Here is a 23,260-nt window from a genome sequence, read left to right as displayed (position 1 = left end):
ATCTGAGACCAAAAAACAGTTGTAAGAACGTGTGATGGGGCTTCCCCGGTGGCACAATGGTTAAGAATCTGCCTGCCAATGCAGGAGACACAGGTTCAAGCCCTGGTCCAGGAAGATCCCACATGACATGGAGCAACTAAGCTCGTGCGCCACAACTACTGAGCCTGTGCTCTAGAGCCCATGAGCCACAACTACTGAAGCCCGCGTGCCTAGAGCCCTTGCTCCAAAACAAGAGAAGCCACCGCAATGAGAAGCCCATGCACCACAACGAACAGTAGCCCCTGCTCACCGCAACTGGAGAAAACCCACACACAGCAACGAACACCCAACACAGCCATAAATTAATTAATTATTTTTAAATGTGTGATGTTAGGCTACTGGAAACACTACAAAGGGAGGGAGACATAAAAATACATATCCCAAGCAAGAATTAGTATTTGGTTTGGATTCAAGATAACCCTCTTCATTAAGCCTAGACATTAAAAGAAAAATCCACCAGTGTTTCTCTCAGTAATTCTAATATTCTTATTGACAAACAAAACACCTATTAACATGGACACTGGCATTACTGTAAAAGGTTGTAACTGAAGGTAATCCGAGTTTCCCTCTGTATACAAACACATAATCACATGGTAAATAAGACCACATCCAAGAGTAGCCCTGGGACACTGCTATAGCAAATTCATTACAAGGGCATTCTCCACTACAACCAGGCATAAAATGGACGGACGGACGGACGGACGGACACACACACACACACACACACACACACACACCCCCAAGGATATCTTCTCCATAACAGCTGTGTAATGGAAAAAAATAAACTTCATACCAAATTGTTACATCACATTTAGAAAGGATTATTAACCTCTCAGTTAATGGCTTTATGAAAGCCAGAAATGGGCAAGGAAAGAATATAACTGGAAACAAGTGTGAAGCTAAGGTGAAAACAAACTTAAGAACCACTCTTAGGCAAGTACTAAAGTTTCTTAAAATCTTCAAAGGAACGGTAAAGAACACAGACTGCAGATACAAAAACAATTACCTAATGAATTCCTTACAATGACAGTGTAAGTCTTATTTGAAATAACAGCCAAAATAACCTTTTTTTGAAATAAGCTATTATTCACTTTGTAGTTCACCAACATTTACGTAGTAAATGAACACTAAATTTACAAGTTAAACTGAAATTCAGGCAATGCCTTTCATAATATTTACTTGTTCAATTTATTACACTGAATTACAAACAAAATAAACAAATTAGTAATTCACAGGTTCACACAAATGTAGATTGGACAAGTTAATATCTCATAAAGGTCTACTTTTTCTTTTCTTTTTTCTATAAATTTATTTATTTTATTTTTGGCTGCATTGGGTCTTCGTTGCTGCGCGCAGGCTTTCTCTAGTTGCGGCGAGCAGGGGCCACTCTTTGTTGCGGTGCGCAGGCCTCTCATCGCAGTGGCCTCTCTGGTTGTGGCTCACGGGCTCTAGGCATGCGGGCTTCAGTAGTTGTGGCACGCGGGCTCAGCAGCTGTGGCTTGCGGGCTCCAGAGCGCAGGCTCAGTACTTGTGGCTCACGGGCTTAGTTGCTCCGCAGCATGTGGGATCTTCCCGGACCAGGGCTCGAACCCGTGTCCCCTGCATTGGCAGGTGGATTCTTAACCACTGCGCCACCAGGGAGGCCCAAGGTCTACTTTTTCTATACCTTGATCTATTACTAAAACTACACAACTCTTAATAATAAGTATAAAAGCCTTGCCATCAAACCAATTTTGAGAGTCCACACTGTGGGACATTACAGGTGAGACTGCTTTGTGATTAGACCTATTCAGCTCTGTACTGAGGGTAACCAAACACTCTTGGCCAGGATCCAGGATGAACACATAACATACTCTAACAAATTCTAAATTGAAAATATGTAAAGCAAATCTGCAGTACAGCTATTGGCTTTTCAATGCCCTTTTAATCTTAAAATACCAAACTAGGGCTTCCCTGGTGGTGCAGTGGTTGGGAATCCGCCTGCCAATGCAGGGAACACAGGTTCGAGCCCTGGTCTGGGAAGATCCCACATACCGCGGAGCTCCTAAGCCTGTGCGCCACAACTACTGAGCCTGCACTTTGGAGCCTGCGAGCCACAACTACTGAGCCCACGCACCACAACTACTGAAGCCCACGCGCCTAGAGCCCATGCTCCACAACAAGAGAAGCCACCGCAATGAGAAGGCCTCACACCACAACGAAGAGTGGCCCCTGCTCGCCGCAACTAGAGAAAGGCTGCGCGCAGCAACAAAGACCCAACGCAGCCAAAAATAATAAATAAATAAAAAATTTTTTAAAATGCTAAACTAAACTACTATAAAGTTGCATTTTATGTGTATATTTCCCCTTGGTTTTAAACACAACAATACTATATGCAATGTAGTATCCTGAACTGGATTCTGAAACAGAAAATGGGCATTAGTGAAAAAATGGTGATATCAGAACAAAATCTATACTTTAGCTAATAACACTGTATCATTGTTAATCTCCTAGTTTTGACAAATGTACCATGGTTATATTAACATTAGAGGAAGCTGGGTGAAAGGTAAAAGGTACCTCTCAGTTCTATCTTTGAAACTTTTGTGTAAATATGAAATAAACCCAAAATAAAATTTTTAAAAAGCACAGCTCCAAAAAATCTCTCCCTAAACCTCTCATAATTCCCAGCAATTTGAATAAAGTAACATTATCCAAGCACATTTTTAAGTGGGGAAAACTACTATGAAATCACTTAAATTCTTTCATTTTCTGAGATGTCCATGTCTAAAATTCATCTTTGAACTGGAAAAATAATTTTCCCATTCGCCAAGGCAAACATACTCAAGCAGTCTTACTAATTTTTACTCAGTGAAAAATGTTATGCACAGGTACCAAACATACAAAGAAAAAATGCTCAGACTGATTCTGGTTCATGTTCATCTGGCGGGAAATGTGATGTCAGTAGAGATTTGGCAGTTCAGAGGAGCTGAAGAGGCATGGAAACAACTTCCCTACAAATATATGGCCACAGCAGGGTAAGGTTGGAGACAGTATTCTATTCTTTGGGTGAGACTCATGTACATACACATATTTTTTACCTGTAACTTCCTCCTTCACTTCTCTCCTTCCCCAATCACTGAACTGATATCTAAAAACTTGGTAAGTTGCAGTTACAAAAAGTTTTTTGTTCTATTTGAAAGATTAAAAAAGATAAGTAGAAGCAATCTGCTTTGCAATTTTACTCATGCAATGGTTTTTAAGATAAACTTTTTTTGTGTGTGTGTGGCATTGTGGGCCTAACGGGATATAGTTCATAAAAGAGGTTTACCAGTCCATAAATTTGTTTAAAAAGTAACAATGCCTCTCACATACATGATTTTAAGCCTTTACATTTTAATCTGCTTACCAAGAGGACAAAACCTAAAGTCATTAAATCTACTCACATCCCTCTACAGTATAATTTCAAACACTAAAATTAAAAATACAATATTTAATATAGCTTAACATTAGCTTCACTTTTAATGCCTTGGAATACTAAGAATTTCCTGCAGACTATACCAAATATCAAACTTTTTTGTCCACAGTGACAATTCAAAATATCACAAACAAACCGATTCCCATAATCCACATTAAAAAAAAAAAAACACGCAAAAATGATGGGAGAAGTTCCAATTATTTTAATAAGTGAACACATCTACATGTTAAACTAACGCAACAACAAAGATACAAACGAATATAAAATTCACAAAAATCTTAGAAACAGTTTATAGCTAATTGATATGAAGCCCTCCTGTAACACTGGCCAGCTCCTCCCCCTGCCCCCGACAAACTAAAAATCCTATAAAGAGAATCCCACCACATCTTATCAGACTGGCAATCACAATAAAATGAAAATATAGCTTTGCCAACCAAATTCAACTAAGTATGGTATGCATTAGCATTAATGGAAATATTGATATAATTCCATACACGTACTTTTGTTTCTAACACTGGTATACCTATTCAATTTCAAGAGCCAAAGTACTACGTAACTTCGCCGATTTCAACGGTCACTTAAACTCCATTTATGAAAAATTACTGTAAATTTAAGTAGTCTGCAAAAACTAAAATTCGACAATTTAGAATGGCCATCAAAAAAGCACTCAAAAAGTATTCAAGTGTTCATTCTTGTATACAAGAGTAATTCAAAGAGTAAACCTTTGTTCCTCTTTGTAAAAAAACGATTTAACACTTAAATCGGTAAGATCTAGTAACTTCCAGCAGGAAAAGCCCCGAGTTCAAAAAATACTAGAAACTGAAGACACTGCCTCCGTAGCTGATACTATCTATGGCCGATAGGCTGTGCCTGAAATTTCCGTAGCGCTCGGCGAAGGAGTTTTCAGCACTGATACGAATTGCTCTAACATCCATTTTGGAGTCCTCTACCCCCACCCTCTCAGACTTCATTTTGTAGTGAATTTGGATGGAGGTGCCGCAGTGACAATGTAGAGAAAGCCTGGTCTGGCTTCTAATCCGAACAAGCATGCGAAAGAGCAGGAAAGGGCGCCCCGGCCGCGCGACCGTCCCTCTCCGGGAAGGCGCGGGCGCCGGGGAGGCCTTTCGGGCGGGATGGCGGGCGCGCCGCGGGCCCGGGATGGCGGGCGCAGGGCCTCGGCGGGGGCGGGCCGCGCGCGAGACTTACCGCTCCGGCGGCGGCGGGGGCCCCGGCTGCGGCGGCCGCCTCCTCCTCGTCGTCGCCCGGCGATGGTGGCCCTATCTTGCTGCAGGTAGCGGCCAGCAGAGCGAGCGGTGACGGCTGAGTGTCCTACCCCCGATGGGCGGGTTCAGAGAGGGAGACAGGGGGAGGGGGTGGCGGTTAGGGCCGGGCCGCGCTCGCACAGGAAGTGCGACTCGGGCCTCGCAGGCTGCACCCGGGCGAGCGCCAGCCCGCGCTCTCCTCCTCCTCCTCCTCGCCTCCGGCTCGCACGCACACGGGCTCCACCGTCCGCGGGAAGGCGGGCGGCGGGCCGCGCGCCGGGCCTCCACCTTCCGCCCGGAACCCAGCCCCGGGAGGGCGCAAGCTCACACACACTCACACTCTCTCTCTCACTCACACACACGCGCGCGCGCACGCACACACACACACACACACACACACACACTCACACACACACAAAAAGACGGCGGGCGGGGGAGCGCGGGCGGGGTCGGAGCGTTGGCGCCTCGGGCGGGCAGCTCCCGGGGCGGGGGGAGGGGAGGAGAGAAGCGCGGAGGGAGGGGAGAGGCGAGGGGAGGAGAAAGCGGCGCGAGGGGGGAGCCGGGCCGGGGCTAAGCCGCTCCTCACCTGGGCCGCCGCCGCCGCCACCGCGCCGTTTCCGTGCTGCTGCTGCTGCAGATACTCGCCGTGGCCGCCGCCGCCGCTGTCCACGTCCAAGGCAGCCATTTCCTCTTGTTTCACGGGCTTTTCGGGAGCTGCAGGCACAGCGCGGGGGGGGTGGGGGTGGGGAGGAAGGCGGGTGGAGGAGAGGGAGGGGGCCCGCGGGCCGAGGCGAAATTACTCCGAAAGCCCGGACCGAGTCCCCTTCCCCTCCCCCACCCGCCCCCCGGCGGCGGCGGCGGCTGCTCCCTCCTCCCCTCCTGCTGCTGCCCCCGCCCGCCGCTGCCTGTAACCCTCCTCCTCCTCTTTCCCTCCTCCTCCTCCTCCCCGCGCTGCCCCTGCCCCCTCTCCTCTCCTCCCCTTTCCCTTCGCGCCGCTCGCTCTCACTCGCGCTCGCTCCTCTCGCACCGTCAGTCACTCACACGCTCGCCCGCCGCCCGCGCCCGCACACGGGGGGATACGCTCCCGGCGGCCCGGGCCGCCAGCCCCGGGCCCGGCGGGGACACTGCGTTGCTGGGGCTTGAGGGGTGGACGGTAGCTGGCGGGGAGGGGAGGGAGGCGGAGGGGATTGCGGCTTTCTGCCTCTCACAGACACTCGGTCGCACACAGGGGGCCGGGAGCCGGCGGCGGTGGCCCCCGGCTGGCTGTGGTCGGCGGTAGCGGCGGCGGCGGCAGCAGCAAGGGTTGCTCTCTCTCGGCTTTACGTACCGGTCATAGTGTGTTTAGGGCACCTCAGGCGGGGCTCCCCGCCGCCTTACACATGGTGAGGAGCGAAGGCGGCGGCGGCGGGAGAGGATGCGGGAAGCGGCGGCGGACACGGCCGGAGCGGTCCGGGGATTTTTTTTTCCTATTTTGATTGACTGTGCGGGAAACACAAAAGGTGGAGCCTCCAGCCCAAAAGGGGGGAAGAGGGTGACAGCCCGCCCGGAAGTTCCGCCCCTCTTCTCCGCGCTCATTCGCCACCACGTTCTTCGTAGGCAGTGCTCATTGGCCCGGATGCCCGTCCGTCACTCGGCCAGGCGGCGCGCTTCCTGTTTGCCCCCCGGGTGGAAGGGGAGAGACAATGAGCGGTCGTGGCGGCGAAGGTTCCCGAGAGCGGCCACGGCTCGCCTGTTACCCCGCTGTGGCCGCCTAGTTCGCCGGCTGCCGCTGCCAGGCCGAGGCGAAGGCCTCTTCCACCTTGCAGGCGCTCGGAGCAGGCCCCAGCAAGCTGTAGGGGGGCTGAGCTGGGGAGGAAATCCGTCCCCGGAGGATCCGGCTCCACTCGACGCTTCCTCCATCCCGGCGGCAGCCGGATCTCCCCAGGGCGCTCTCGGAGCCTCTGCTTCCCTGCGCTGCCAGGAGGCCGCCGCCGCTCAGCCCCGGGGCTGCTGCTGCGACCGCTGCTGCTACTGAGCAAACCGGGCCCGCCCCGCGAGCCCGGGAGGAGGGAGCTGGTATTGGGGGAGACACCCCCTCCGAGGCTGGAGGAGGATTTTCTCTCGTACACGTTCAGCTCTTAGATTCAGTCTGAGCCATCTCGTTCCCATCCCCCTTAGCCCTTGGTTTCCCAACCAGTCTCCCACTTTTACGTACCCTGGAAGCAGGCATTTTAAGCAGAAAAGAAATCTCAATTCACCTCACAGATAGGAGAGCTTTCATTCTGGCCAGTGGCACCAAAGCAGACAAATATATTTCATTTAATACGTAGTGCGTATATTCAAAGGGACACAATCCTTTAAAAAAAATGTTTTTTTCGGCCACATAATCATTTTGTTGCACAAACATAAATTATTCCCTGCTTCTTAATCGTCTTGGTAACGAGTGAAATATCTGAAAAAGCCCATCAATAATTGCCAGCATTTTTAAAATAGTGAATCTCAGCGAAGTTTTTTTTTCTTGGAACATTTTAGTTACACTTTAATTAAAAATCCCGTTTCGCTTACTGGATTAGGTTAACACTCCTTTGCTCTTTGGCATGCTTGACATCTTGATGTCATCCTGGGTGGGAGAAATACTCAAGTTGTGTGGGTGTGTCTGTATGTTGCCAACTAAGAGACATCTCTGCCTATTACCTTTAGATCTAATTGCCAAGAGAGAGGTTAAGCTCAAGAGGTAGAAATGCTGTCCACCATACGCTTTTTGTTAGAAATCTGACTCCAAGAATTAGTGTTCCAACTGTGATTATTATATTTGTTTCGTAAATAAAGTTGTGCTGGGGGCTGGAGTTGTAAAGCCCAAGCACTTGAACTAGATTTTGTGTGCGCTAACTGAAAAGAATTTAAGAATTCTTTTATGAGAGACAGAGCTTGCATCTCAGTTTTTATATTTTCATCTTCTCATAGGATCAGAAACATTGCATGGTTAATGGGCACTTAATTGTACAAAAGACGGAATTTCCAGGGAAATGACCTAAAAACCACAAACATGCAAAAACAAGACTTGAAATTCTACATCTAAGAATGAAGTTGATGTCTTCTAACAGTGAGAACTTTTGTCTCATAAGTAGAAGAATCACTTTTTAAAGTAAATTGTATAAACTCTCCCTGTACCATTTTACACTTAAATTCTAAAGGAAAATTAAAGTGTTATAGAATAAGCTGATTTTTGAAGAAGAAAAAGAGGGATGGGAGGCTTCAGGGGAGGACAAGTGAAAACAAGTGGAGTGGGAGAGAGGGAGGGAAGTCACAGTATTGTCACTCTTTCTACTGACATGGATGTAGTGGATAGAGAATAGCTCTTTCCCTAGAAGAGATACTTCAGACATTTTCAGGTGTTTTTCTAGGAGTGGGGATGTGTTTTATGAGTCTAAGCATACTACCTCCATGCCCCTTTCACAAAGTCTTAGTCTAGCCACCCATAGAAAGCAAAGTACTTGGCCACAGAAATTCAGTTCATTTCCTCACTGATACCAATTGACAAATGGAAATAAAAAATCATTTTCAAACATTTTTGGTCCATATACCATTCTGACAAGATGGAAAAACAGTTCATCTAATCTAACTGGAGAAATAATAACCTACCAGAGCTAACTATTCTGCTTTTAATGAAATGCTTTTAAGAGACACATATACCAAAAGTATCACTACTACATAATCAGATTCAGAGGACCTGCTCAGACCACACTGAAAAGAGTTATTGTCATGGAATATCTTAAGAAGACTGGAAATGAAGGTAGTCTCTGGAAAGAACATCTTTTCTTAGCTATTCCAATACTGTAGTCAAATCTTGAAATACAATTTGTGTTAATTAAAAGATATTTGTTTTTCGGTAGAAGACGGCCTCTCAATGGCACTTACTGCTACATTACATAGGAACTCAGAAATTGCAGTTGCTTATCAAGAAGGGAAGCGCTGTGCTGGATATTATTTATACTTTCTCCTTTCCAAAGATGATTTGAGGAAGCTCTATGCTGGTCACTGTTTACATCACAGCAGGAGATCTGAATGTCACTTTATTTTCCCTTTTTCTCAATTTCCTCACTTACTTTTTTAAATCTTATTTGTGTTTTTGTAAGTTAAATCCTTTGGAAACCGTGATGAATGTCAAAGGGCCTCAAAGACCTACAGACCCACTGGCATGACATCTTCATGCATCTTCAATCCCCTTTTTCTCTACAAAGAGAAGAGGGCACTAAATAATACTTGGTTCACATCTGCAGGAGCCTAGCCATTCTGTATTAAAAACAGCGACAGCCCTGGTTAACTGCACCACAGCTAAAGGGCTCTGCCCTTTCCTTCACAGCCCCTACTGCCTTTCTTCCCTTCTGAACATCTATTAAGTGAACAGTATTAAATTGCCAATATTCACCCATTTTTTGTCTAAAAAGGTGGCAATTTTGTATAGTTCCACCTAAGTCAATGTCTATTTAACATAAAATTTGTTGAATTTGTTGCTATGATTGTGACCCTCCTTTTACCCACCTCTGAATCTCTTCAGCTTGTGTACACTGGATTTCAAGAATCTTCAAGTTTGTTCTACTTAATCACTATCATATTTCAGAAGTATTCTAGTTGACATTGACTAGGTGTACTTAACCTCCTTCATATTTCATATCTTCCCTACTTTCTCAAAAATATACCTCAAAAGGGCTTCCCTGGTGGCGCAGTGGTTGAGAGTCCGCCTGCCGATGCAGGGGACACGGGTTCGTGCCCCGGACCGGGAAGATCCCACATGCCGCGGAGCGGCTGGGCCCGTGAGCCATGGCCGCTGAGCCTGCGCGTCCGGAGCCTGTGCTCCGCAACGGGAGAGGCCGCAACAGTGAGAGGCCCGCGTACCGCAAAAAAAAAAAAAAAAAAAAAAAAAAAAAAAAAAAAAATATATATATATATATATATATATATATATACCTCAAAAGCCGTGTCTCCTGTCTTATTTTTACTTAGTCTACCAAAAAGAGAGCTTTTTGAGGTTTTGCTATGTGCCAACTCCTTTGCATCTTTAATCCTCACAGCCCTAATAGGTAAGTATCATAGGTTCATCATTGTATAGATAAGGAAACTGAGGCTAGCAAGGTTTTCAGACTTGCTCAGTGTCATTTTCAAATAAATGGCAGAGTCAGGCTTCAAACCCACGCGTCAGTCTCACCAATCAACATATCAAGTCTTCTTAAATGATCAACTGAAAAGACTCACCTACCCGTTATGTAAAAAATAAAGAAAAGAGAAAAGATAAACACAATAAAGTAGATCAAACATACGTATTTATAAGGAAGATCATTTTTTTTTTTTTTTTCAGTACTAGGGCCTCTCACTGCCGCGGCCTTCTCCCGTTGCGGAGCACAGGCTCTGGACGCGCAGGCCCAGCCGCTCCGCGGCACGCGGGATCCTCCCGGACCGGGGCACGAACCCACGCCTCCTGCATCGGCAGGCGGACCCCCAACCACTGCGCCACCAGGGAAGCCCAGGAAGATCATTTTTAAAGCAAGTCTTCTTAGAATGTGAACTCCTTGTGTTAGGGGTCATATATTTTGAATGCTCTAACCAATACTGAACACGTTGTGGATGTTTAATTAATACTAAGCAGAAAGACTGTCAAGACAATTATCTTGTGGGAAAATGAATGATGAATTAAAAAATTACAATTAAGCAATACATACTGTATGATAAAATTTCTTTGACCTTATAATAGTTCACCTCTTTCAAGATCAACTTTCCCAAGTGAGTTAGACCCTTATTTTCATTCAAGTTCCACACCAATGATATCACCATGGTACAAAAGGACTGATATTTTTACAATTCAAGAAATCCCATTCTTTTCATTCAGGCTATTGATGTCCCTGGGTATTCTAAATTTTCTAAGTATCCGTAACACTTCTGAAGTCATCTTCATGTCAGTCCAGGAAGCTTAGTCTACTGCCATATTTCTGAGTTGTTGCAATTTTCTAAGAAAAGGTGGATTATGCATTTCTACCTTGTTAATAATCTGTCTTAGAAGAATATACAGTGCTAGAAAGTATCTTGTGAATTATCTTTCTTTGAATAATATAAAAATGCTAGAAATTCTCTTGGTTATAAGTTAGCAAACTTATGAGGTAGCTTTACTTAAAAATATTAACACTTAAAAATATACTTAAGGGACTTCCCTGGTGGTGCAGTGGTTAAGAATCCGCCTGCCAATGCAAGAGACACGGGTTCGATCCCTGGTCTGGGAAGATTCCACATGCCGCGGAGCAACTAAGCCCGTGCGCCACAACTACTGAGCCTGTGCTCTAGAACCCGCGAATCACAACTACTGAGCCCACGTGCGGCAACTACTGAAGCCCACGTGCCTAAGAGCCCGTGCTCTACAAGAGAAGCCACCGCAATGAGAAGCCCGCGCACCGCAACGAAGAGTAGCCCCTGCTCGCCGCAACTAGAGAAGGCCCGTGCACAGCAATGAAGACCCAATGCAGCCAAAAATAAATAAATTTATTTTTTAAAAAAAGATTATTATAAAAAAGTATATATATATACTTTAATAATACTTAAAAATAAATAAACCTGATGCCATTAAGTTGTGGTGTCTCTCAATGATGAACAATAACCTTCAACGTGAAGTGTATTCAAATTTATTTCATGATTAAATCTCTATCTTATAATGGAATTTTTTGTTTTTGTTTGTTTGTTTTTGGCCACACGGTGTGGCTTGTGGGATCTTAGTTCCCTGACCAGGGATCAAACCCCGGGCCACGGCCGAGGTGCCGAGTCCTAACCACTGGACTGCCAGGGAATTCCATTTTTCTATCCTTTAATTCTATAAGCCAGACAGATCTACCAACTATTCTCAAAAAGAGCCAACAATGCCCAAGGCCTAGTTAGATGAGGTAAGAGAAAGAGGAAAAAATAAAGAATGAGGTGGCAGAGAGCAAGCTGGATAGAACTGTAGAAAATATTGAAAAGAGTTTTTACCTGCCTTGAGGAATAGAATTTTTCCAATTACCCCAAAAATGGCTGAAATGCTGCACCATGTCATCACTCCATTTCAACTCTAGAGTCGAGTAAAAAAATAAAAGCAATTATACACACACATATATTTATTATATATAGAAATATGGGTGTACATATATATATATATACACATTATATACAGTAAAATGCACAATGGTTAATAAATTATGATATATTCATTAAATAACATTTAAAATAAATGAAAGATGATTCATCATGGATAAATCTCAAAAACAATAGTGAGTGAAAAAAAGTTATAGTAGAATAAACAATATACCACCATTTATATAAAGTTTAAAAACATACCGACTTATATTCTATACTATATATGGATACATGTGGAGTAAAACTATAAATCTTGAATGGGAATGATAAATACTAAATTTTAAATGTTGATTACCCTTGGTATGGAGAGAAGGATAGGATCTGAACGGATTTCATATTTCAAGTTTTTCTTAAGCTAGGCTGAGTATACTATCCTTATGATATTTTTCTCTATTACTGCCCTGTTTGCCTGAAATATTTCATAATCATTATTTTAAACAAACAAACAAAAAGTATAAATTAATACATGAGTCTATGGCAGAGGTATTAAAAATAAGCATGCCCAGGCAGCTGACTGACTGAAGGAGTGGAGGGGAGGGAGAGAATGATTCACATATGACTAAGTTTTCCAGCTTTAGTAACTGGAAAGATGAGCTGGGAATAAAGAATATAAAAAATGGAATGGGTATGGGACAGACAATCATGAGTTTGATTTTAGATGTGTTGAGTTGGAGGTGCTAGCAGGATATTCATGAGCTATCCAAGTTTACAGACTATTGTAAACTTGAACTCATAGCTAAAAAGAGAAGCAAATGCAGGGCAGGGATTTGGGTGCCTGTGAAATAACAGAAAATACATGTATTGCTCTCTGCCCCTCCCCACACCCCCAGCCCTGTTCCTGGCACACAGCTCCTGTCACTCTTGTGATTTCCTAAGTGATAGTAGCACTAGGAGGATCTTTTGTTCAAATATTTGGCTTTGACCCTGGATCTTGACACAGAGCTCCTAAATCCCTTGGAATTTCCTGGATGATAGGAGTATCTTTTGTTCTAATGAGCTGACTTCAAGTGGGCTCCTGGATGGGGGCCAATTACTATAAAGACCAAGCCACGATTAGAAACTTGGAACTTTCAGCCCCACCCCCTATCCTCTGGAGAGGGGTTGGAAAATGAGTCAATAATCGGTCGTGCCTATGTGATGACGCCTCCATAAAAATCCCTGAAGTATGGAGTTCAGAGAGCTTCCAGATTGCTAGATGCTAGGAAGGTGGCATGCCAGGAAAGGGCATGGAAGCTCCTAACCCCTTCCCCAAACCTCACCATACGTATTTTTCATGTCTGCTCATCTATATCCCTTACGGTAAATGTGTCTTCCTGAGTTCTGTGGGACATTCAAGCAAATCATCAAACCCAAATATGATGTTGTAGGGACCCCAACTTATCGCTGGTCAGTCAGAAGTACTGGAAACAATCTAAGACTTGCAACTGGTGTCTGAAGTGGGGACAGGCTTGTGGGGCTGAGCCTTTAACATGTGAGATCTGACCCTAATTCCAGACAGTGTCAGAACTGAATTGTAGGACATCAGCTGATGTTGGAGAACTGGTTAGTGCGGGATTAAAAACACACATCTGGGGACTTCCCTGGTAGTCCAGTGGTAAAGAATCCGCCTTCCAATGCAGGGGATGCAGGTTCGATCCCTGGTCAGGGAATCAAGATCCCACATGCCAAGAGGCAACTAAGCCGGTGCACCACAACTACTGAGCTCGCGCACCTCAGCTAGAGAGGCTGTGTGCCGCAAACTACAGAGCCCACGTGCTCTGGAACCCACGCACCACAACTACAGAGCCCACGCACCCTGGAGCCCGTGCACCACAACTAGAGAAGAGAAAAACCCAAAGGCCACAACTAGAGAGAAGCCCAAGTGCTGCAACAAGGAGCCCACACACTGCGACAAAAGATCCCACATGCCTCAACGAAGATCCTGCGTGCTGCAACTAAGACCCGACACAGCCAATAAATAAATAAATATATAAGTTTTTTTAAGAAAACACACATTTGGTGACTAGAAGTGAAGCGTTCTGAGGATTATGACTGTGAGAGTAAAAAGAGAAACCAGGAGTTTTCCCCAGACAAAGCCCTTAACATCTTCATACGCCTCTGTCCATTCTCCAAACATGAACAAGTCCCCCATCTTTAAAACCCCTCCATGTGACTCTGCAGTTTTCTTTAATTTTTGTCTTCTTTCTTTCCTTTGCTTGCCCAAGGTCTCAATAACTTGCTCTCTACCTGCTGCCTTACTAATGCAATGCTACATCAGTTTCTGTCCCTACCATGCTACCTGAAATTGCTCTTAAAGGTCTCCAATGACTTCCTTATTGCCAAATCCATGGATTGTCCCTACGCAGATTTTCATTCTTTTTCGGCATTTGACACTGTAAACATTTCGTCCTTAAACTTTCTCCTCCCTTGAAAGGTCATCGGCTTTCTGGTTTTCTCTCAAATGAGTATTTCTCTATATCTTTGCAATGCTGTCCAATAAAACTATGATGAGGGGAACATTTTGTTTGCACTGTCCATTACAGTAGCCACTAATCACACGTGGCTAGTGAGCATTTGAAATGTGGCTATTGTGACCCAGGAACTGAGTTTTTAATTGTATTTAATTTTAATTAATTTAAATTTAGATGGCCACATGTGGCTAGTGACCACCATACTGGACAGTGCAGGTTTAGTGTTTCTTTCCCTCCTTCCAGCTCCTAAATGATGAACATTACTCCAGACTCAGGTTTTGATTCCCTGAGCTTTTCTTTACAAGCTCATCCCCTGGAAGCTCGACCATTCCTGCAACTTTAGCCATCTCTAAATTCAATCCCAAATCTCTGTAATTGTCTCCTGTCACCTGAGTTCCAGTTCCATAACCTCAAGCACTGTAAATTCCTCTGGAATGTCTCACTTTCACCTCAAACTCAGAATGTTCAAAGCTAAACTGATAACTTTCTACAGAACCAGCTCCCCTCTCCCTTGTGACTTTCCTATCTCTGACAGCAAGGTTCTCGTTTTCTCAGATGCCCATACATGAAATTGCCTTTGACACATTTCTCTCTTTCTTCTCTCACTGGCAGCCAGTTACGAGGTGCTAACAAGTTTTCCTGCAGAATCTCTCTCAGCTACCCTCTGAAACCACAAAATTTATTGAACCCTATTCCATAAGATACTGCTTGGGCTCTACTGCCAAGAAGCAGATAATCCATTTAAGAGACAAAAGATAAAAAAAAAAAAAAAAGATAAAAAAAAGATTAAAAAAAAGAGACAAAAGATAAACATACACAAATCCAGATAAAACAGAAGAGAAATAACAAAGTCTAAAGTCCACTACATACATTGCTAAAGGAGTATCTTCCAAATTCAGAAATCACTGAGGGTTAGACAGCTCCTTCTGAAAGAGATCAAAGGGTGCTTTGCCCTGTCTGGAATTCTGTAGCTCTAGATGGTACTCCAGACTTTCCTGCGCCCTTCTTTTCTGCATCTGCCACCAAATTAACCTTCCATTGCCTCAAAAATGTTAGTGAGGGCTTCCCTGGTGGCGCAGTGGTTGAGAGTCTGCCTGCCAATGCAGGGGACACGGGTTCGTGCCCCGGTCCGGGAAGATACCACATGCCGCGGAGCGGCTGGGCCCGTGAGCCATGGCCACTGAGCCTTCGCGTCCGGAGCCTGTGCTCCTCAACGGGAGAGGCCGCAACAGTGAGAAGCCCACGTACCGCAAAAAAACAAAAAAATGTTAGTGATTCTCATGATCTAATGCATACAAACCCCTCACTGCCCTATGTGTGTAATCACTCCTACCCCTGAACCTTTACTCACTCTACCACCAGGTTTGTCCTGCCCTCTCCCCTGTGCTCTTGCAAATTCAAACAAGCTTTTAAGCCTCAGTTCAAGTCTTAACCTCTTCCATAAAGCCATTACTTCCAGCAATTAGTAATTCCCTTGCTTTTAATTTTCCAAGACACAAAGAGTATGTACCCTTAATATTACGCTTAATTCATGACCACGTTGTCACCACTGTTTCAATCCTACATGTTTTGTGCCCCAGCATGATGTCTCACCCTTTTTCTGTGACTTGTAAGTGGTGATTCTCAAAGAAGGAGAGGAGTATGATTTGAAAAGAAAACAACTCTTCATTTGTCCCACTGGGACTTTTTTTTTAAAGCTATGACATTAACTTATTTGAATTTCAAATATTAAAAGAAAATGTTAGATTTTTATGCTTTATCAAAAGAGACATGTTTGATATAAGTTCAGGAAACAATTCTATTTGTTGAGCAAAGAGAAAATAATGAACAAACATCTATTAAATGGTTCATTGATTTCAATACACCACGAATTTGTATTCTGTTAAGATGAAAGTCTCAGACATCTTATTTCATGGAGAAACTGCTAGTGATATGACCTGCTGATTGTAAAGGGGCCACAAAACTAGCATTCACCAGCTGAACAAATCATCACAAACTTGTAAGGAAATCTTTAAATGTCTTTATTATATACCGTTTGATATATATAAAATATGTGCAATATATATGTAAATTATAAAGCATAATAAATAATAAATTAGGTGACTCTACCACCTAATAAGATATTTCTGGTATTGATAGACTACCCAGAATACAAGTGTTCTCTCATCCCTGACAGCAAATGTCACTATTTTCTTTTTTTGGGCCGCACCACGTGTCTTGTGGGATCTTAGTTCCCTGACCAGGGATTGAACCTGGGTCCTTGGCAGTGAAAGCTCGGAGTCCTAACCACTGGACCGCCAGGGAATTCCCAAAGCATAATTATTTGCTCTAATTATATATATTCCAGTGAGTTATTATTTTAGTCTACTACATTAAAAATACACAATGTTTTTACTTAGAATATTAATATTTAAACTCTATAGTTAATATTCCTTTCTTACTCATAGCATTTGAATTATTTTATTTCTAGCATGCTTATTTACTCACCTAATGAGTTTTCATTCTTTTACTCTATTTTGAACATTGTGATTTCGTATTACTATGAGATGATCTTTCTTCTTCATATTTCCTCCACCTTGAATTGAGTAAGCCACTTATCTGCTTCTGTTCCTAGTCTACTCAAGTCTTTTCATTCCTTCTTTGTATTGACTGTCCCTCCCTCTCATTTTGTATAACATACAAAACTGCATGTTCCTTCTTCTAAGTCATTGACATATAAAATGAGTAAAATTGGTCCTAATATTGATCCCTAGAGCTTTGTAATCCATCCATTCCAAACTATTCCACACTTTGATATCAAAGTCAATGTTTAATCTACTTAAGTAGTTCATCCTCACACCTTACTTCTCTAACTTCCAGATTAGTTGTTTGTATAGTATTCTTTTCATGGTGCTTTATCCCAAGTAATTGGTTCATGGCTTCCCTCAGCTGATATTTGTTGTTAGACCCAGAGGTTATTTCACATAACTGAGGCAGATAAGATGTGAATTCATGCTGACTTTTTAAATTAAATCATAACTTTCTGATTCTCTAACTTCCAGATTAGTTGTTTGTATAGTATTCTTTTCATGGTGCTTTATCCCAAGTAATTGGTTCATGGCTTCCCTCAGCTGATATTTGTTGTTAGACCCAGAGGTTATTTCACATAACTGAGGCAGATAAGATGTGAATTCATGCTGACTTTTTAAATTAAATCATAACTTTCTGATACTTTCAATCATTGATTTCCTGCAGAATTTACCAATGTCTTGTCCTCCATGAAATTTAAACTTAATAATTCTGAATCTTCAGGAGAAAAGGAATATTTAGGAAATGAACAATAATTTAATGAAGTTTGTGTTTATTATAACTGGTATAGACATAGTCCATAAGTATGTCAAGTCATCTTTATCTTGATTGATGAATTCAAACATCTATTAAGAATCAAGAAGAGAATATTTGAATTACAATTGTAAAAAATCTAGTATAGTCCAAAATCCATAGAATTGTGCCTGAAAAGGATGTCTTATTGTATGTAAATTTTACCTTGATTTTTTTAAATGGGAAGAAAAAAAGTAACTAGAATCTTCACTTTTAAAAATCTAGTAGAATACTGGAGTGAAAGACTCTGTAAGAACAGTATAGGGACCTGTGCATAAAGGGGTTCAACCAATCATGGAAACTTTTTTGAGAGGAGATGAAAGCATATGAACAAAGGCTTAGAAATGAATATTTCAAAAGTAAGTAAAATCCATGGATAAAGCAATGGAATGAAAGAAGTAAAAACTTTTAAAAGTCTATTTAATGTATACTAAAAGTGAATACATTTAAAAGGCCACCTGCAAACAAGTATCTCTGAAAACACAAACGGCAAGATAATAAAAAGATGAGTAGTGTATATTTCATATGTAGAAAGTCCCTCTCCCAGGCAAACCAGGATGGTTAGTCACCGTACAATGTTAACATTTTATATTACCCTGGTACATTCGTCAAAACTAAGAAACCAGCATTGGTGAGTTACTACCAACTAAACTCCAGACTTTATTTGGATTTCACCTGTTTTTCCACTAATGTTCTTCTGTTCCTGGATCTAACTCAGGATACCACGTTGTGTTTAGTTGTCCTGTCTTCGTGTCCTCTGACCTGTGACAGTTTCTCAGTCTTTCCTTGCTTCTCACAACCTGGACTCTTTTGAGGAGCAATTGTATTTTGTAGAATGCCACTCTCAATTTGGGTTTGTCTGATGTTTTTCTCATGTTTAGACTGGTGTAATGGGCTTTGGGGCCCTAATTTATTTTTAAACTCTGCAAATGTCAGTGCTTATTTTCATGGTTACGTTAGTCCTTGTGGACTTTAATTTCCTCAGAACATCATTTTAATTTTAAAAGGGGATTAAATCACTTGTCTAAGAGTCAGAGTGAATTTTTAATTCTAGAGAGAGTCCTCACATTACTATTCCACAAAGAGCAAAATCAAATTGCTTCAAATTCAAAAAATTCTTATTTAAAATTTGAAAATGATAGAGCTCATTGCCCAAGTTACCTTTGAAGCCATAAGGCTTCTTCCACTGGCACCATCCTCAGGGGATAAAAATATACCACCATTTGGCTAAATATATAATGCTATGAAGGTTTATTTTTCTATTTATGAAAAGAAAATATATTCTCTGTAGAAAATTTATAAAACAGAGATGATGAAAATGAAGAAAAATTAAATGCAATTCCACTACCCTAGAAAAACCACTGGTTTTAACTGTTAACTTTCTTTTCCATCCTTTTAGTCTTTTTCTCTATCCATCAGATTTTCTTTTGTAAAAATTGGATTATACTGTTATATGCTAATTTTTTAAATTATTTATTTATTTATTTTTCGCTGTGTTGGGTCTTCGTTGCTTCGTGCGGGCTCTCTGTAGTTGCAGTGAGCGGGGGCTACTCTTCATTGCGGTGCACGGACTTGTCATTGCAGTGACTTCTCTTGTTGTGTAGCACAGGCTCTAGGTGCGTGTGCTTCAGTAGTTGTGGCATGTGGGCTCAGTAGTTGTGGCCCACAGACTCTAGAGTGCAGGCTCAGTAGTTGTGGCGCACGGGCTTAGTTGCTCTGCGGCATGTAGATCTTCCCGGACCGGGGCTCGAACCCGTGTCCCCTGCATTGGCAGGCGGATTCTTAACAACTGCACCATCAGGGAAGTCCCGTTATATGCTAATTTTAATTAACTTTTAAAATTTGACATATTATGAATATCCTTTTATATAATTAAATACCTATGACATCATTTTAATACCTGCGTATTTCATAGTATAGGTATATTATTTAACATCCTTGTAGCTAAATAGTTACACAGATCCATGATAATTCCTTAAAGTTAAATTCCTTTTCTTTTTTGGCTGCACCATGCAGCTTGTGGGATCTTAGTTCCCTGACCAGGGATCTAACTCGTGGAAGCACAGAATCCTAATCACTGGACTGACAGGGAGTTCCCTAAAGTTAAATTCCTTTAATTGGATTTGCTGTATCAAAGGGTACACACAATTTTAAGGTTTCTGATATGCACTGCCAAATTGCCCTCCAATTTATACACTCACTAGCTACTTATAAAAGTAAGTACCCATTTCTCACATACTCACCACCTCAGTTTCTATTTTTATTTTTAATCTTTGCCAATTTGATAATCAAAAACATGGCTTTTTGTTTAAGTTGAAATTCTTTGATTACTAGCGAGGGTGAGCATTTTTATATAGTTAGTACCATTTGTATTTCTTATACTGTGCATTATTATATTATTATACCCTTTGTTGAGGTATTCGCCATTTTCTTCTTGATTTGAAAGTGCACTTTTTGGGCGGTGGGGGCCACACCACGCAGCATGCAGGATCTTAGCTCCCCGACCAGGGATCGAACCCATGCCCCCTTCAGTGGAAGCGCAGAGTCCTAACCACTGGACCATCAGGGAAGTCCTGAAGGTGCACTTTCAAATGACATTAAACTTCTCTTATATATGTTTCAAACACACTTTTCCCAGTCTTTAACTTGTCTTTTAATTTTGAAATTCAGAGGTGTGAAATGTTCTCATTTGTTTTCTGCCTTTGATAGCTGTTTTTGGGTTTGGGTTTGGTTTTGTTTTGGTTTTAATATTGAGCTCAGTCCTGAATCCTGCCTGTCCCTATTCAGGGCACATCATGCGAGTCTAAGGCATCCTGTAGCACAGCAGTTTCAGCAAAGGTTGACATGTTCCCTTTCCTAATGAAGCAATGCCCTGAGTCCTCACAACCCCAAGCTTTAGGAGAGGAAAAAAAGAAACAAAAAAGAAATGAAAGCAAATTCAAAAGCACACTGCCCTGAACACTGCCAAATTCAGGCTGCCACCAACCTCCAAGGAAATAAATTCCAAAGATAGTAGTAACTCTCAGTTAAAATAAAATTTTTAAAAAAAAGCCCACCTCTTAAGACAAATCAGCTCCCAAACCTCAAAATCATCTGTTTTAGCAGCTTTAGTGTTGTGCAGAGTAAGGCTTCCCAGCCCACTGTTTGTGAGCACCCCCGCCTTCAAGTCCTTCCTGGGGGCTCCTGGCTCCTTCTGCACAGGGAGGAGAGCCTGGGCTTCGAAGCCAGGCTCAGGGAGGCCAGGAGTTCTCTTCCTGCTTCCCCTTCCTCTTGCCTAAAGTCATGGCAATTTCAAGGCAAATGTCAGAACTGAAAGTTATTAGAAAGAACCGGAAAGATTTAAAAGCCTTCTTCTCCCCCTCCCTTTTTTTTTCAATGAAAACATTTAAGACAGCAAAAGTTTTACATTAAATTTCAGCCAAGAAAAAACAAATAGAAAAGAAAAACATAAGGCAAGAAGAAGACCTGGTTCACAGGACAGTAGACATAGTCGCTTTTGTGTTGTGAATCAAGGGGTCTCAGGAAGGCCTCCTCCTCACACATTCCCCAGAATATCTCCCTACCACAAACTCACCATAAATGGTTCCTTTCTTTCTTTTTTTTTTTTTTTTTGGTGGTACGCGGGCCTCTCACTGTTGTGGCCTCTCCCGTTGCGGAGCACAGGCTCCAGACATGCAGGCTCAGCGACCATGGCTCACGGGCCCAGCCGCTCCATGGCATGTGGGATCTTCCCGGACCGGGGCACGAACCCGTGTCCCCTGCATCGGCAGGCGGACTCTCAACCACTGCGCCACCAGGGAAGCCAATGGTTCCTTTCTGAAGTGCCTGACCCAATACCCAGATAGAGTGGGTGTTTGTGAGTAACTGTTAGAAACGTAGAAATTCCTGGGAAGTACTGGAGTATATGAACTAGGTGTTTATCCTCAAGTCTTCAGAGATACAGATTGCTCTCCAGAATAAAGAGGTACCATTATACCCCCAGAGTAAAATTCTGCTTGATTTGCCCTTTCCAGTTGAGAAGGGGATCCTGATGGGGACAACAGCCCATGTAGCTTTGAATAAAGTGGGAGTAGGAACTGGGACAGGGCACTGCTGGTGCCTGACGCACATGCTTACTCTGCCCATCAGGTAATCCAGCCTTGGTCCTGAGGGAGATACCACACTGATGTTCAGTGGTATTAAAAATAGGAAAGGGGATGTGGTTTTCACCCCAACCTACTCACTACTCCCAGAAGCCAGTCTAATTCTGAAGCTGCAGATCAGAACAGCTCAACATTCAGCCAACAACCCCAGGTCACATCCCTGATTCTAAAAGGTTCCAGCCCAGCTCCTGTTCAAGGAAGTTGTGATAAATATTTTAACACTTGTAAACTGCCTGCTTTCTAGAGTTTCCTTGTTGATGACCTTATTTTGCCATCCAGCTGCAATATTAATTCAGCATGGAAGGGGAGTGGAGGGATGTCCCAGCTTGAGCCTAAGCTGGGCTCAGAGCCAGGATTCAGATCTGTCTAGGCATGTCTGGTGCACTTGCCAGGCAGGAGTTTCTCAGCACAAGGGATGCAGGAGGCTCACAGATAATAGCATCCTAAGGCAGTGAGCGTGGAGGGACACATCACAGGTATCAGAATCACCAGGGAAACTTTTAAAAATGTGTACACCCTGCACAAATGCATTCCCCATTCTGATAGTGTGTGTGTGAGCGTGTGCGTGTGTACACATGGGTGCACACTAGCAAGGAGCACTGCTTTGGAACCAAAATTGGCCCTCGGAGTTACACAGGTCAGCCTGCACCAGGAGCACTGAGGACCCCAGAGAATACAGCGTGGCTTCCGTATGTGACAGCTCCCAATGCATTGACAGCAGGACCCGGCTGCGTAGCTCTGAACACTGATGGCTTCCACACTTAAGGGACTGTCTGCATCAGGAATTCTTTTTTTTTTTTTGCGGTACGCGGGCCTCTCACTGTTGTGGCCTCTCCCGTTGCGGAGCACAGGCTCCAGACGCACAGGCTCAGCGGCCATGGCTCATGGGCCCAGCCGCTCCGCGGCATGTGGGATCCTCCCGGACCGGGGCATGAACCCGTGTCCCCTGCATCGGCAGGCGGACTCTCAACCACTGCGCCACCAGGGAAGCCCTGCATCAGGAATTCTTAAACTGGAGACCATGGACTCCTGGGAGTCCAAGAATAGGCTGCAAGTGTCCATGAACTCTTGAAAACTGCATGCAACTAACTGGGTATGTATGTTTATTTCTCTGGAAATAGGTTCTATAAGTTGCACAGATGCTGAAAAGAGGATATGATTCTCAAATGGTTAAGAACTGGCAAGTGCCAAAGAATACTGGGGCAGGCAGACTGGGTAAGGTTTAGAACACCACTATAGTAGATTTGGACCAAAGCCAGAAAAATACTGTTTTTTTCAGTTACCGTGACTTATTTTTACCTTGAGGCATCAGTGACCTGGTGAAACATTGAAAATATGAAATCCCACCTATGCTTCAAGCCCACCTCAAATACCCGCACCTCCTCCCCAGCCAAAAAGTGTTGCTCCCTTGCCTGAGCCTTG

The 23,260-nt window shown here is 43.3% G+C and overlaps 1 protein-coding gene and 1 long non-coding RNA gene across 2 annotated transcripts in view; both read right to left on the bottom strand.

Moving 5' to 3' along the window:
- Positions 1-6,738, bottom strand: part of SP3 (Sp3 transcription factor) — a 65,257-nt gene extending 58,519 nt beyond the window's left edge. Inside the window, exons 1-3 of the mRNA XM_067741509.1 lie at positions 6,083-6,738; positions 5,342-5,469; positions 4,700-4,822 (exon numbers count right to left, since the gene is read on the bottom strand). Coding sequence (XP_067597610.1) covers positions 4,700-4,822; positions 5,342-5,469; positions 6,083-6,089 — 258 coding nt within the window. The 5' untranslated portion in view covers positions 6,090-6,738. The remainder of the gene's footprint in view (positions 1-4,699; positions 4,823-5,341; positions 5,470-6,082) is intronic.
- Positions 6,739-17,670: 10,932 nt separating this feature from the next.
- LOC137226510 (uncharacterized) overlaps positions 17,671-23,260 on the bottom strand; it is a 31,947-nt gene continuing 26,357 nt past the window's right edge. Inside the window, exon 4 of the long non-coding RNA XR_010944384.1 lies at positions 17,671-17,749. This is a non-coding gene — a long non-coding RNA (uncharacterized lncRNA). The remainder of the gene's footprint in view (positions 17,750-23,260) is intronic.

The sequence above is a fragment of the Pseudorca crassidens genome, chromosome 6 (assembly GCF_039906515.1).
Source record: "Pseudorca crassidens isolate mPseCra1 chromosome 6, mPseCra1.hap1, whole genome shotgun sequence".
In the NCBI taxonomy this organism is placed as follows: domain Eukaryota; kingdom Metazoa; phylum Chordata; class Mammalia; order Artiodactyla; family Delphinidae; genus Pseudorca; species Pseudorca crassidens.
This window is presented reverse-complemented; position numbering and strand designations above follow the sequence as displayed.